A 15,758-nucleotide genomic window follows, 5' to 3' on the forward strand; every position below is an offset into this window, starting at 1 on the left:
TTCTCAGCTGCAAACCATCAGGGAAATGGCTCAGCTCTCGCAGGACTTCAGCTGTTTGAGCTTTCTCCTTTCAGTCACATGGCAGGACCAAAATGACCAAGTTCTCTCCTCTTCCTTGTCTGTGGAGCTCTCTTTCTTCCCATGTGCCTTCTTGAGTGACTGTCCATTTATATAGGCCCACCAAGGAGGTGGGGACTCAAACAGAGTCTTGCCCTACTGATGTGATCAAATCAAAAGCCCTAAATTGATTTAATCAATTAAACTTAAAACCTTTGAATTTAATACAATCAAAGGTATCATACTGAGAGGAACAGACCAGTTTACAAACATAATCTTTCTCTTTTTGGGGGGGTGTGGAGGATTAATAAACAATAATCAAACTGCCACACTGGGTAATCTTACCCAAGCTCAAAATTACTAGTCATTCTCTGGTGAGTCTAAAACATGCACTCTTATAGTGCACACACACACAAAGCAGCCAGAACTTAAAAAATACAGACATTATCTTTTCATTCCCTGGATTAAAAGCTTTCAGTAACTTCTCATTCCCTTAGGCCTAAGTTCAGACTCTAACACAGGGGTTCTTAACCTTTTTTTTCTACAGACCCCTTTGCCAGTCATATGAAAACCATGGACCTCTTCTAAGAATGTAGCGGCAGACAGTTTTATGACACACAACATCGGAGGTCAGAGAAAATAAAGATATTAAGATGACTTTTTTTTTCATTTCAAGCTCATGGACCCCCTGAAATCTTTCCATGGACCTCTTAGGGGGTCGTGGACCCCTGGTTAAGAACCTCTGCTCTAACATGAGTTCCCTACACATGTTGGTCCCTATTCTCATCTGGACCCCCATCTGCAATTGTCATCTCTCACAGCTTCCCTTCTCCCTCTCTACTCTCCAGTCATAGTTAAAACTGAGGGTATTTTCAGCAGTCTGAAATGGCTTTTCAGCTCCTCTTCTGTATTCAATGAATGGCCTCAGCAATAATGAGTAGTGGTAGAAGAAATGGCAAAAAGTAATTTTATCAAGTTCCTATTTCCATCAGATGTCTTCGTACAGTCAAAGTAGGAAAAGGAAATGCAAAGATGACTTTGGTGGAACAATTGCTAAAGGAGAATGTATTTTTGTGTTTTCACCAAGCCACCAGCCACTCTGGATTTTAGTATTACAGTGGGGTCGTAACAAGCATTTCTTCTACAGTTGGCTTTACACAGATGCAAAGCCACACTCAGGAAGCTAGGAGACTGATGAGAAGTTGGTTTGATATGTTTGAACCATTCACCACTTTGAGTTAAATGTGCATATTCTGTTCAAAATACACAATGTAGAGGGGTGGTCCCCTTTTCCTTCTCTAACTTGCATAACATCAGGGCCACACTGCTTAAGCTTGAGTATTTAGAAGTAAAGGCTCTTTTCCTACTGATTCTAGCAAGTCATTAATTCTATGCTTGCAGAGTCACTGTGGAGTTTTTCATAGACTACATTTTTTAACATTTTAACCAGTTGCTTCTGACAGCAGTGCTGGCCTTGGGTTCCTGTACCACATACCAGAAGGTGTAATGAGCTCAAAAGTCCCCTTGGAAGGAATTCTACCAGAGACCAGGAACAGATGCAGAGAAGTGGGTGATTAGTATTTCCACATTCTGGCCATTCTGTTGACAAAACCAACTCAGAACTCTTAGTTTTAGGGAACTTAATTGACCTTGAATGAAAATGTATATTTAAACTAATATAACCTGGTAGAAGAAGGTGGGTGGGTAGAGGTGAATTATAATTTCCCTTAAATTAATTACAGTCAGAACTACCCTTTGCAATAATCGTGTTTGCTCTGTTATCACTCCAGACTTACAGTTTGCTAAATAGCCTCACTGATCTTGCCTCTGTGGGTTTTCCATTTCTACACATTACATTCTCTTGGAATTGAAAAGCACTGTGTGTCTGAAGATGCTCAGTCAACTTTAAAAGACTTATTTTTGAAAAGGTCCTAACCTGCCTTCCAACTTGAAGCAATTTGAATTTTGCCCAAACAAACACTAGAGCAGACATTCATCACTTGAGTATATGATTATAACAGCATCAGGAAGTTGATTGTCTGAAAGTTCATCTACAGACCAATTTTGTAGGGTATTCAAAACTCGGGAAACTATTCTTAACTGCAAAGAATCTTCATATAATTGGGAATGTGAATGTATTATTCAGTGGGTTTGGCATTATTTAATATCATAAATATATTTATTTTGTGGAAAGTCCTACTATTCCATTAAACTATTATTGAAGACTCCAAATACTGAACTTATACTAAAATCATAATGTGTGAAGGAAGGGGAAGGGGGAAGAAGAAACAAAGGGGAAAAGCTATGGAATGGCAAAGGATTTTTTTTTGGGGGGGGAACAATTTCATTTTGTTCCTCAATAATCCCCTGCTATTTGAAAGAAGGAAGGAAAATATAAATACCTGAAACGCATAACTGAGGTGTCAAAGATCAGAAGCTCAAAAACCCCGAGTCACCAAATATCAACTAGCAAAGTATAAAAAAAACCAAATGACCTTGAATTAAAGGTTCAATGCGGATCAGCATAATATCCCTGTCTACATATAATAACATGACTTTAAAATGCTGTTTGACCTAATGTAAGGGGGAAATGGACAGGAGAAATGAGTTTATATGGCTATGAGTCTCTAAAAAAGAGTCTGGAGGTTGTCAGAAAGATTGCCCTTATGAACAACTGAGCAGAGTCTAAGAGACAGATAAAGTAGATACAACCCCAGGTATTGGTTCCTTTGAGGGCTAAAGAGACCTATGGGTTCTATGGTCATGGCAGATGGGGTTCACTGCCATGTCAGATGGCCCTTCTTTGGAGCTGGTGTTTCTGCGTGATGGAACTGGACTCAGATGGGATCTCTTTTCACAAGACTTTCATGCTACTTTACTGGAATTGTAGTTGGTGCTGGGGTTTAAGATATATTTAGGGGATTTGAATCTCTGGACTGACAATAGGATAGCCAGGCCCTGAGCCTCAACAGACTTCAGCTCCTACACTCTGATTTATTGGACTTACCCCACTCAGCTAAGATGGAGTTGAAGAAGGACAACCACCACACCATGGAGCCTAGAGTGCCTACAACTGAAAGTAGGAGGATCGCATCCAGTATCCATGTGGAATCTGAGCCTCCTCTTGACACAGAGGTGCAACGGACACAACCAACTCAAGGTCCACAGAGAAAAGGTGGCATTGGTGTGGGAAAAGTGGCCATGGTGGCTGATGGGTATGGGGAATGGGAGGAAGAGATGAGATGTGGAGGCATTTTTGGGACTTGGAGTTGTCCTGGGTGGTGCTTCAGGGACAATCACTGGTCATTGTAAATCCTCCCAGGGCCCACTGGATGGAACGTGGGAGAGTATGGGCCATGATGTGGACCATTGACCATGAGGTGCAGAGATGCCCAGAGATGTACTTACCAAATGCAATGGATGTGTCATGATGAAGGGAGTGAGTGTTGCTGGGGGGGGGGGGAGTGGTGGGGTGGGGGTAGTGGGGTTGAATGGGACCTCATAAATTTTGAATGTAATATTTTTACAAAATGAATAAAACTAAAAAAAAAAACACCAAATAGCAAGCATGGTGTCTTTGCTGTTTATTGGCTCAAACACAATGTATAGAATAAGGTAAAAAAAGGAAAAATGTTTAAACCATTATAATACATTAGAGATACAGTGCTCTTCATCTTCTCTCGACAAACATTTTAGGTATTTTAGTAAGCAATAAAGTAAACCAATAGACTTTTATCCACAACGGTTAGGTTCAAACAATTCAATTGGTTAGGTTAAAAAGGAAAAAAAGTAAAAACAAACAAACAAAAACACTGCAAATTAGCTGTCTCCTGACAGCGTCCATACTTCTCAATAGCAACTCAACAAACACTTTTATGTGACCTGCAAGGCTGTTAATCAGTTTCTTATGAAAAGCTTTGATTTGGGCTTTCAACTGACCTTTCTTTTTTTCTCTATTTTTTAAAATGTTACATTAAAAAAAATAAGAGGTCCTCATATACCCCCCACCCCCCTCACCCCACTCCTCCCACATCAACAACCTCTTTCATCTGCTTTATCAATCATTCCCACGGTTTCAGGAATACTGAAAATCAACTAATTCTTAGTACAAAAGACTTTCCTATATTAACCTTCAACTCACCCAGACATCCACAGCCAGCACTTGCTTTTTAGTCAAAGTGAGAAAATGTTAGCAGCTAAAAAGCTAAGTATATGCAGAGGTTGTGAAACTTCTTTTTTAATGTTACCTGGCATAATGACAATAGTTGGGGTGTCTCTTTTTCAGAGGGAAGAGGCAGAAACTCCAGCTCTCCTCCTACCTCCCCCAAAGATTTGAGTAACAGCGTTTATTTGTGCTGAAAACCAGAGATATCTACTGCTTGAAATCTAAGCAGAACACATCAGCATTTCTGGACCACCTAAGACCAAGGGGAGCTGGGAGATTTCCAGATGGATTGTAAGACAATTCATTGATATTTACATAACGAGAATAAATGTTTTTCCTCAGCTAGCATTTCCCTTCAGTGCTTTGAGACCACCAGCAAAAGAGAGAGGTACATGAATTCTATTACATTAAGTCTTTGTTTTTATGGCTTTGGCATTTATTAACTAGTGGGAGCTGTTTATTGGGTCATAAACTTTACTAATGGGGATATTATCTCTAAATTATAAATCTCCTTCAGTATATGGGTTAGTTATAAAAAGAATAATTATTTAAAGTATCCATATGGCTGCAAAGCATCATGTTTATCGGCATGATTTCTATAATGGCCATTTAATTGCTAATTGTGGGCTTGAATTGCAGACAAACGGCAGTAACCCACATCTATGGAATAGAATGTGCAGTTGTCACACCGTGAGCTCAGGAGAACATCAATTGGTTTGTTTCCTTTTCTCCTCCCACTTATCAAATGAACTATATTACAAGCCTGTACAAGACTAAATTATCTATGTATTTAAAATCTTGAGGAAAGACAACTGACTGAAGAGTTGAATAGGTAAGTGACAAATCTGTCAGCTTGAAAAGTTACAGTTAAGTTTCATCCTTTAAAAAGCTTGCTCTCTGGAGAATGAAAAATTCTTAAAGTGACAAAACGACTTGGCACTGTCAGTTGACTTAAAAAAAAAAAACCCACCAAAAAAACACACAAAACCCTGGGATCCAAATTGAGTAGGCAAAATTAGATCTTATGGGTAGATGTTCTAGTATACAAATTGAGTATATGTGTTTATTGGAAAGTTCTATGGTGTCTATTCTAACAATGACACATGTTGAATTATCCTAGGTTTACAGACAGTTTCACTTCAATTACAAAAAAAGAAAGAGCCATTGTTGTCGAGCAAATTGGTACACTTGAGTGCCAAGAAGCCAGCTCATTTCTAGGCAAGACGCTGCTGCAAGTGTGGAATGAAAGAATAATGAGACTGACAGGGCCCTCGAGATGTCTTTTCTTCAGCTCAGCCCCTGAGAGGTAAAGGCTCAGTCCCTTCCTGATAGGCATCCACTGCCTCTGAGAACACCAGGCAACTGGATTTATGATACCTAAGACCCAATACCGAAGAATGAGGCAAAATGGGATAGACTTTTTCACTGAATTCCCAGAGGTCTGGGGTTATGGGTTTTAATCAAATGTACAATAGAAGCCAAAAGTTCTACTGAGACACATGGTATTTAGGCCAAGAAGAAAAATAAAAAATAGAATTAGAGAAATCCCGGGGAAAAAATCTTGTAGTCTCAGATTTTCTTTTAAATCTCTGGGGTATGTGTGTGTGCATGTGTATAAATATGTGTGAATGAGCAAAAAAAAATTTTTTCTCAACATCTTCAGCACTCACATCCCTAAATATTTTAGACATAATACATTTTGATCATACTATAATTACATACACACACACATATTTCTAAGCCAATAAGATGGCTTAAGATATTAAAAAGGCATTAAAAATATAAACACTGCATATTTTTCCATTTCTCTCACAAATTTTTATATTTGGGGGGCGATGCTTTGTTAATTTCCTAAAATAAATATCTCCACTCTAGAGAAAAGCATAAGGTGAGTTGCTACAAGAATTAATTATGTAAGTAATAAACATATGCCAAAAAGATTTCAAGAAAATATTTAATAGAATCACAACTTATTGCTCTGATGTAATTTGATTTTATGTTGTCATGTATAGTCATCAAAATTCAGTTTCTTTTCATACTGGAATGAATCAAATTTTGTTGAATGGAAAATTATCATAAGAGTCTTTGGTGTAAACATAGCTAACGTATAATAAAAATGTTTGGCATTTCTTTAAATGGCATTTTTAATAGTGCCAGTACATCAGCAATATCATATGATGTTCTGAAAAACTAAAAAGTTACAAAAGAAAATTAATTGTAGTTTATGGATTTCAATTCAGTACAACCCTTGTATCTTTTTTCTGAAAACTGAAATTATATCTACTGAAATAAACTTGGCAAAATTAGAGCAGTAAATCAAAGAGAGTTGACCCAAACTGGCATGATTACTCCTCTTCTAAGCCAAACACGTCCTTTAAAAGGGGAAAGTAGCTAATGAATCTCACAGGAATAGGTGATGGACTCCCCAGCCAAACATCTTCACATTTCTAGGAAAAAACACAAAGATTTATATAATTAGCACCATACTACAAAGTGCAGTATGTTAAATGCAACATCGAATTGGACTTGGGTCTTAATATAAGCTATTAGTAAATAGTTTATTTTCTTTCTTTTTTTTTTTCTTTTTTAGGAAGCACTGGGAACTGAACCCAGGACTTCCCATGTGGGAGGGAGGTGCCTAACCGCTTAAGCCACTTCCACTCCCTGCTTTGTTGTGTTGGGTCTCTCATTATATGTTTCCTCCTTGTGTCTCCTGTTGCATCATTTTGTTGCATCAGCACGCCACACCAGCCCATCGTGTCAGCCCACTATCTTGCTTATCTTCTTTAGGAGGCACCAGGAACCAAATCCAGACCCTCTTGTGTGGTAGGCGGAAATTCAATCGGTTGAGCTACATCCGCTTCTAATACTTTATTTTCAAAGCTCTTATTTCTTCTGCCCAGTTCAGGATCATAAGAACTTGGTAGATCAGATTCTTGTTCTCAATTCTTGACTCCTTCCCTGTGTTAGAATGATTCATCCAGGCTCTTTGCCATGTGACTTTGTGGTACCTCCCACTGGAGCAGAAGGAGTATATTTTCCTTCCCCTTTGATGTGGGTTTGGCCACATGAATGATTTTGGCCTGTGTGATGTTAACAGAAGTAAGGCTGTTTGGCTTGGTCTGTGCCTCTGCCATCACCAGGAGAAGAACATGTCCCAAGATGCTGCTGGTTCTGTGGGTTCACAGCTGGAGCAGACCAAATCCAGTTTCAGCCTGGAGAACAAGCCCAGCTGAATCTAGCCAAAGCTCACCTACAGGCCTGTGAGCAAAAAAAATCAATGTTCATTTTGGTAAACTACTGAAATTTGGAGGGCTGTTTGCTATGCAGCATTACTGTATCCATGGCTCCTCCTATACTTTATTAAAAACTCAAATTTTAAAATCCAAACTGGTAGTTATACTGGCAGTTTGGTTATTGTTTCTTCAATACGACAGTGAAAAGAGCAATGGATCATTCACAGTATGCACTTGGGGATAACGTGGGGATAAACTTATATACATATATGTATGTGTGTGTGTGTATATATCTATGTTATTTATACACACACACACTTTAAATATGCCACAATGGCCAATTAATAGTAATATCAATAGAGGGTAGGGGTAGGAGTCCATAACTGTGATTGCTTAAATTTATATTATCAAGGCTTTTGTTTTATATAAGAGGTTCTATATCTTTACTCATGTTACATCAGCAGCTAGTGTCACAAGGTGTCACAGAAACACATGTAAAGGCTCAGTAATTCTATCTAATGGAATTCTGCAGGCAACCAGAGTAAGATGTTTTTGTTGGGCATTATGGAATGACTGCAATTTTACATCTGGCTAAAGTGGTAAAGGCTGTCCCAGGCATAGGGAATAGCATACATTAATACAAAGGCCTGGAGACTACAGATCTGATTTCAAGAAAGGGTGAGTAGTCTTGGGCACTGGTAGAAAGTGGCAGGAGAGGTGGTTGGAAGGAAAAGCTGGGACCAAACTTTAGGCCTTCTGTGCTAGTTTATACTTTATGCTGTGGGTTAGGGGAAGTCGCTGGTGGGTCTCAGTCAGAGGAATGGCAAAAATCTGATTAGAAATTAATAGATAATTTAATGGCAATATGAGGAACAGAATGAAGATCAATTTGGAGGGCACTATTAATAGTCCTGGAGAGAGATGACTGTGGTGCAATCAGGGTAGCTGAAGCTGGGATGGAGAACAGGAGCTACAGGCGAAGGTTGCTGCTGCAGTAGAACTACACTACCTGGAAGGCGATTGACTGGAGATGGTGATAAAAAATGGTAAGGGTGGCTCTAAGACTTCAAATTTAGTGATAGAGTAGTCGATGTTGCCATAAGCAAAATAAGGAAAGTGGGAAAAATAGGAATTTTAAAATAGTTTTGGGGGGAAATTTAAAATAGTTTGGAGGGAGATGCTACTTTGGGTTTTAAAATAGTTTGGAGGGAGATGCTACTTAGGTTCAATTTGGGGGATTTTGTGCTTGAGGTGCCCATGGGGCATCAACATGAAGAGCCTGGTAAATACCTGGAAATATGGTTATGTACAGCACAGGACAGGAGTTCAGAACTGTGCAAAGACATGGAAGTCACTGGAATATGGGTAATACATAATACTACGGGATCAGTAACACTGATGAAGAATCAGAAGAGTACCAAATACTAAATAAGGCATGAATCCTTAATTTAAGGGATGACTCATTATGATGATGAACGGGCTCCAGATCTCTGCAGGGCTATAGAAATCATGTAATTACCTAGTACGAATGATAATTTTATTGAATATTTATAATATGACAGGTACTCTTTTAAGTGTTTTACATCTATTAAGATTTAAGCAACACAGAAAGCCCTAAGAGGTAGAGACTATTATACGCTACCTATTTACAGAAAAGGAAACAGAGGCATATAAGGATTAAGTGGCTTTTCTGAAGTCAAAAGGCCAGTAAGTGGAGGCGATTGGACTGCAAGCACTGTGGTGGGGCTTCTCCAAAACCAAGCAGAGGCGTGGGCCTATTCACAAGCAGCTGGCCCCCGTCCTACAATCGGTCTTATCATTTTCAACAAGAAAAGTTAAGTAGGAAACTAAGTGGCTCTTGAAGTGACACTACTCTTCCCTCTCAAGAACGCCTCCTCTTGGAGGTTGACAGGAAGCCAGCAACCACCAGCTGTTAAAGGAGGAAGTGACTGTGCAAGGAATCCTGGGGGGTGTTTTGTGCAGCTTATATACCATGTGGAAGTTAGTGAAATGTTCCTCCTTGCACTGAAAATTAGTAAATCATTGTATAAATATCTAATGATGCATTTTAACCAATGGAGGCTGAGACCAACAGTCATTCAACTCCACTATTCAACATATCCTCAAACATTTTGTTACAGCACTTAAAGCAATTTTTGCTCTTATGTGATATTTTAAAATTTGATCTTGTTATAGAGGAATAATGCAAATACATGCATTCTAAATCACTATTCCTTAATAGATTTTTTTAAAATAAAAGTTTTCAGTACAAAATGAATAAATACAATGATTGAATTATTCAGGGAATGTATTCTCTTATGAAACAGGTCAGCCCTAGATCCTTCCTCATAGCTTATTAGGTAGCAATATTCTTTTTTCTTTTTGAGCAAGGAATTGTGATTTAAATTCTAATAATGAAAGAAAAAGAAACAAAATAACACTGTAATAATGATAAAGCAAGAATTTGGAGATGAGAATCAAATTTATTAACAAGCCAGACATGGGCAAAATGATACCCAAGTAAACACTTTGAGATTTGAAATTAAGGTTAACTAAAGATGAAAAGATAAAAAGCATCTAAGATAAAGAGTCTATTTCCTTAAATTCTGATCACTTTAAACCCTGGGGCTCCCATGAAGCTTTCCTAACCTCCCTAGCCCCACTCTGCTCTCTTTTTTTATTTTATTTTTTTATTTATTTCTCTCCCCTTCCTCCCCCCCCCCCCCGCCCAGTTATCTGCTCTTTGTGTCCATTCTCTGCATGTTCTTCTGTGTCCGCTTGTATTCTTGTCAGCGGCACCCGAAATCCGTGTCTCTTTTTGTTGAATCATCTTACTGTGTCAGCAATCCGTGTGTGTGGAGCCATTCCTGGACAGGCTGCACTTTCTTTTGCACTGGGCGGCTCTCCTTACAGGGCGCACTTCTTGCGCGTGGGGCTCCCCTACACGGGGGACACCCCTGAGTGGCACGACACTCCTTGCGCACATCAGCGCTGCACGTGGACCAGTGCATCACATGGGTCAGGAGGCCCTGGGTTTGAACCTTGGTCCTCCCATGTGGTAGGCGGATGCCCTATCCATTGGGCCAAATCCACCTCCCTCTCCTCTCTTTGTAGAATTAATACCACTTCCCTTGATTTTATATATATATATATTTTTTCTAAATTAGAGAAGTTGTGAGCTTACAAAACGATCATGCATCATATGCAGAATTCCCATATATCATCCCTCCATCAACACCTTACATTGTTGTGGAACATTTGCTACAGATCATGAAAGAGCATCATCAGACTATTATCACAAATTATGGTCCACAGCATACACATGGTGTATTTTTCCATATACCCTTTATTATTAACAGTATGTATTAGTGTTGTACATTTGTTATAGTTCATGAGAGAACACTCTCATAATTGTACTGTTAACCATAGTCCATCTACCATTACATGGTTTACTGTGTCACACAGTCCCATGCCTTGCATATTCTATCCAAAGTATATACTCAATGGCTCTCACTTTCATCACAGAGTTGTGCAGTCATCATCCTAGTAAACCTCTGAATGTTTTCCTTAGTCCGAAAGAAAAAAATTCCATATGCCTCTGTTATTGACCCTTAGTGTTAATATAGTACTTTCTTTGACATTGATGCAAGAATATTTACAATATCGCTGTTAACTATAGTCCATAAGTTACATTAACTGTATTTTTCCCATGCATCTCCATATTCTTACTACCTTGTGAAAGTAATTTACATTTATTCTAGTTCATAGAAGAACATTCCTGTATTTGTATTATTAACCCTTGATTAGATTTTATACTTTGTCACTGTTCTCTAGGTTCCAGGTGGGAATGACTTTTTGTGACAAATACCTTGAGTCCTTGAGGAACCTGAGATTCATCCATTGTCTCCCTTTCAAATTTTAGGGAGATTTTTGCAGGTACTAGCCTTAAGTGGACAGGAATAAAATGTGGGACCCAAAGCAGGGTAGGATGCAGGACAAGTTTTAAGAGGCTCAGGGGAGAGAGGACATCAATAAAGCAGAGGGCAAGGTACCTTTTCATAATTTGCCTATAATTGGGTCTATTTAAAGGAATCAAATGGCTGATCCCTTTGTAAAAGCAAGGGTTTTTTTGGCACCCCATATTACTGCTGTCTATTTTTTTCTAATAAATCTGCAAATGTTCCAAAGGCTAAAAAAATATTTAGGCACATCTGTGCAGTGAGTTAAAATATTCTTTGTCTTCACTGACCTTTTATTCAGTCTACACTATGAAATGTAAAGCAAACTCCAGATAATTTTGTTTTCTCAGCAGTGCATAAAAGTTTTAAGTGGAAATAACGGCTTGGTATAATAATCTGACAACAGGAGTGCTCATTCAAGTAGCTGATGGCTCCCCTCACAGATGAGGGTGAGCTTGCCTGTGTCTCTGTAAAGCAGTCCCTCACCCTGACAGAGTCAACTCACCTCTGTCAGGGTGAGGGGCTGCTTTTCGATTCTTAAATATCTATGTGTAGCAGACTCTGCCAGTGAGATCCCCCGACCCTCAAGCCCTGACCCTTTCTACTTCAGCACATGCCAGCCTGACTGCCAACTGCCACCAGCACTTGCGTTCCTTTGCTGGGAACTTTTCTTTGGTCCCTGAGGTCAGCTTTGGCCACGCCTGTGGCAAGCCACAAGTGCCTGGGAACTAATTCCTTGCCCCCACATCAGAAGAAGCCTTCCACCAATGAAGGACAGGTGTTGATGGAGGACCACTGTAGCCCTCTCACACTTTGGGTGGGATAACTCTGAGGTACGCGTTGGCCACCAGATCCCAGCTTTTCCCAGTGTGATGGGGTTAAGCTGCAGTCATCCACATTTGTAACTGGTTTGATAACAAGCCCTTATTTGCTTCCTTCCCTTCCTTTTCTTTTCCCCACACTCCCTTACTGGTTTTTCTTCCCTTCTCCCTTGAAAAGTATTTACATTCAAATCCTTGTCCCCCAAGTCTATTTCCAGAGTAAGTTAAGTTAAGACACTTTGTAATTTTGCATTTATCAAGATTAAGAAAATGTCTATGAAGGCCACAGCACAGCTTGGGACAAAGCTACTTCCTGGCAAAATGTGGAAAGATAAGGAGTCTCCAATATGACTTCCTGATAACTCAAGAGACAGTGCCAAAATCTCAAAACAAAATTAAATTTTATCTGGAGCATAAATAATATGTGCCACACACCATTTTCTGGAAGAAAGAAGGACTATGAAATGCACAATGATATTCAACAATAATACAAAATCATGATTCTAACATGGGCAGGGATCGGTATCTGCAAGAGGGTCTAAGAACACCTTCCAAGCTGGCTGTCACTAGAGCCACTTAAGATGTCAGACAAGTTGGCAGTAAATTACATGTTCATCAATGGTGAAAAAAATGCAGCTGCAGTTCTGTAAAAATCTCACTCCCTTGAAATGGGAAGTGAAGATAGCACTAGATGGAAACCCAGTAAAAAAGCAGCGGCCCAGTCAGAATAGCAAAGCTGTGTGTGAGCTAATGGGCCCTGGATATATTTACTTTGACATTTTTAAAAGGAAATTTAATTATGTCTCCTTCTGGTTTAAAATTTTCTAATGTAGGACTGGCCACCAGATGCATGAGGGGGAAAGATCGGGAGCCAATTAAATTCCATGCTTCACTGAAACAAGGTTATTTTTATCCCTCCCAAATGCAAGGCTGATAGGAGTAATGTTAGTGATTTCACAAAGTTACTCCCCCTCCACTTGCTCAGAAAAGGAATTTTCAGGGGGAATAATCTGAATTTGTAGAAAAGCCCATTAGTGTGCATGACGCTGAAACTGTGGTTTTCTTCCTTTCAGTAAGACTCTCTTCTTTCTATTAAGGTTGACATGATATTAGAAATAATTAAATTATGTTGTCAAAACATAATCTTATGTAGTACAAATATAATAATAAAAACTATTAACTTTCTGTAAATTGAAATTAATTTTGGTAAGAAAATTTTTCAAGTACTTGTGGAGATAAGCAAAAGGCATTTTGATAACATAAGGTAAAGCTCATAAATGAAACCATGAGATCTGCTCATATTCCTGTCCATTTCTGTCTTTATGATGAGGCCAATATTTCACAGTCACTTCTCTTTGCCCTAGACAAAGCCACCATCAACAAGTACTGCTATCATCTGGCTATGGGTGTAGCAAATGACAGATGTAGCTTCTAAATGTGAAAACTTTCCTTGAAACTGCAATGGTACAGGTGAGGTGTTCAAGGAGACATGGATTTTTTCAAGCTTCAGTGATAAGCTTATGTGTACAACTCAAATAGATGTCATTCACCATTCTAAATCAAAGTGCATTCCAGCAGTTTCATTTTCTATTATCTTATTGCTTTCTGTTGGGTTATTGCTACGTGTTTACCTGATATCTTTGAAATCTAATTAGAATTATTAATAACCTTTTATTTCAACTGTTACATTCAACCATGAACATTAAAAAAGTAACTTTGCTTATTTAACGAGTTGGCACTAGCCCCTGACTAATCCTTACCTTTAGGAAAGTCTGAGTCTCCACAGCCTACCTCTACCCTGGGCATGATACTTATTCTTATAAGGTTGCTAGGACAATAAAATGTCACAGGGTATTCTATTATCTAACTACTGAAAGGAGATTCTCAACAAATGGGGTATCCAAAGATTATCCCAGGGTGCACCAACTGCTCCCTAAGTCCCATTGCCAAGGCTATACATCATCCTGTTGTGACAAGAGAGCGCTTTAGAGCCCATTGCTAATGCTTCTGCAGTTACAGTGCTCATAAAATGAAGCTACATCCAATTTTTCTCAGAAATGTCAAGAGATAAGACGTCAGTCACACAGTGTAAGTTATAAAGTTTATATGAGAACCGATTTAGTGTTATCTTTTTTTAAAACATGACTTCTGAGATTAACCAGACAGGCTCTAAACAGCGGGACCTACTTTGCCAGTTTTACAGCTACCATCTGTGAGCAAACACAATAGAATGGAAATAGGGTATCCAGGATGTGACAGCGCCAGGACAACATGCTGAGACCACAGACAGTCACATAATGGAGTGAGAGTTAAATTACAGCCCCGATGGCTGGCTGGCTCACCATGGGCAGCTGGGTGGCCAGGCCAGGGGTGGCCAAGGGAGCCCCCCAAATATACAGGATTCAAGCCATAGTCAATGGTCTTGATGGGTGACAGTCTGCATACATCTATCCACAAAGGGAAAACTTCTCTCACCAAAGGAATGGTGAAAGCTAGACCAGCTGCCACCATAGTCCTCTTCTTAAATTGAGTTAGCTTATTTTAGCTGAGGCCACCACCTGACCATCACATGTAGGGAAGCCATATCTGAACCCAGGGACCAGTCCTGACCTGTAGCAGCCCAAGCCCCAAGAGCTGTTAGTTTGGAGCTGGCTTTAGGTCCTGTCTGTGAGCCCTCTTCTTTTGAGCCTTTGTTCTGGTAACACACTATGCTGGGTTATTCTCCATTTGCTCTCGAGATCCATTCTCTGCCCTTTTCACCCTGCCCTCTGCCCTGAGCTGCTGGCCTCTGTGGATTGCATCATTCCCTGAGCTTCATTCTCTCTGGCTTCGGGGTGGGTACAGCCAGTGGGAAGCAGCAGGAGATGGAAAAGCAGGAATAAGAAGTCAGGGTATTGATTCAACTCCCTCTTTCCTCACTTCCTCCAGCTGGGCCACGGTTTGGCAGGGGCAACAGTGGCTATGTTCCTCTACCTGCTGCCTCAGCTCCAGCTCCCCATGGCTCCAATAACACTGGTCCCTCCTGCCCCTTCAAGCCTAGGGATAACAAAGGCTTCTCACTCTTGGTAGTCCCCGAGTGTTCCACCACCCTGACTGGTTCCCTTTTTGCTGCCTACACCTCTGGAAATAGCCCCTTCATTCAATCCATCTCCATGACCCATTTAAGTATGCTCTGTGTTTCCTGCTGGAGCTTCACTGGTATAGGGACTCACCCTGCTCAGTCCTTTGGCAAGACTGAAGTCTTGGCTTAAGTCTGTTGACTACTTCCCTATGATTGCAGAATGTTGACTTCTGGATTCCCCATCATCATGCTCCCTGTGTTGGAAGGGTGCCCCACTGGAACTCCTTAATACTCTGCCCTTCCAATCCCACATTTTGTGTACCAAACCACCCCTCCACTCAGCCTCTGGTGGGCTGAAGCTGGTGGTCCTGTTTCTGGATTGGAGCCCCTCCCCATCCATATCCCCATGCACTGCAATTAATTGGGCTAGACCTGGAAAGGGCCCCAAACCTCCACTCA

The 15,758-nt window shown here is 40.0% G+C and overlaps 1 protein-coding gene across 4 annotated transcripts in view; it reads right to left on the reverse strand.

The window, feature by feature from the left end:
• Positions 1–3,626: 3,626 nt before the first annotated feature.
• The window catches only part of EFHC2 (EF-hand domain containing 2), a 214,247-nt gene continuing 202,115 nt past the window's right edge, over positions 3,627–15,758 (reverse strand). For all 4 annotated transcript variants that reach the window (XM_004473563.4, XM_023583133.2, XM_058291020.1 and 1 more), the window contains one exon: positions 3,627–6,669. In XM_004473563.4, coding sequence (XP_004473620.1) covers positions 6,568–6,669 — 102 coding nt within the window. In that variant the 3' untranslated portion in view covers positions 3,627–6,567. The remainder of the gene's footprint in view (positions 6,670–15,758) is intronic.

This window comes from Dasypus novemcinctus, chromosome X (genome assembly GCF_030445035.2).
Source record: "Dasypus novemcinctus isolate mDasNov1 chromosome X, mDasNov1.1.hap2, whole genome shotgun sequence".
Classification (NCBI taxonomy): domain Eukaryota; kingdom Metazoa; phylum Chordata; class Mammalia; order Cingulata; family Dasypodidae; genus Dasypus; species Dasypus novemcinctus.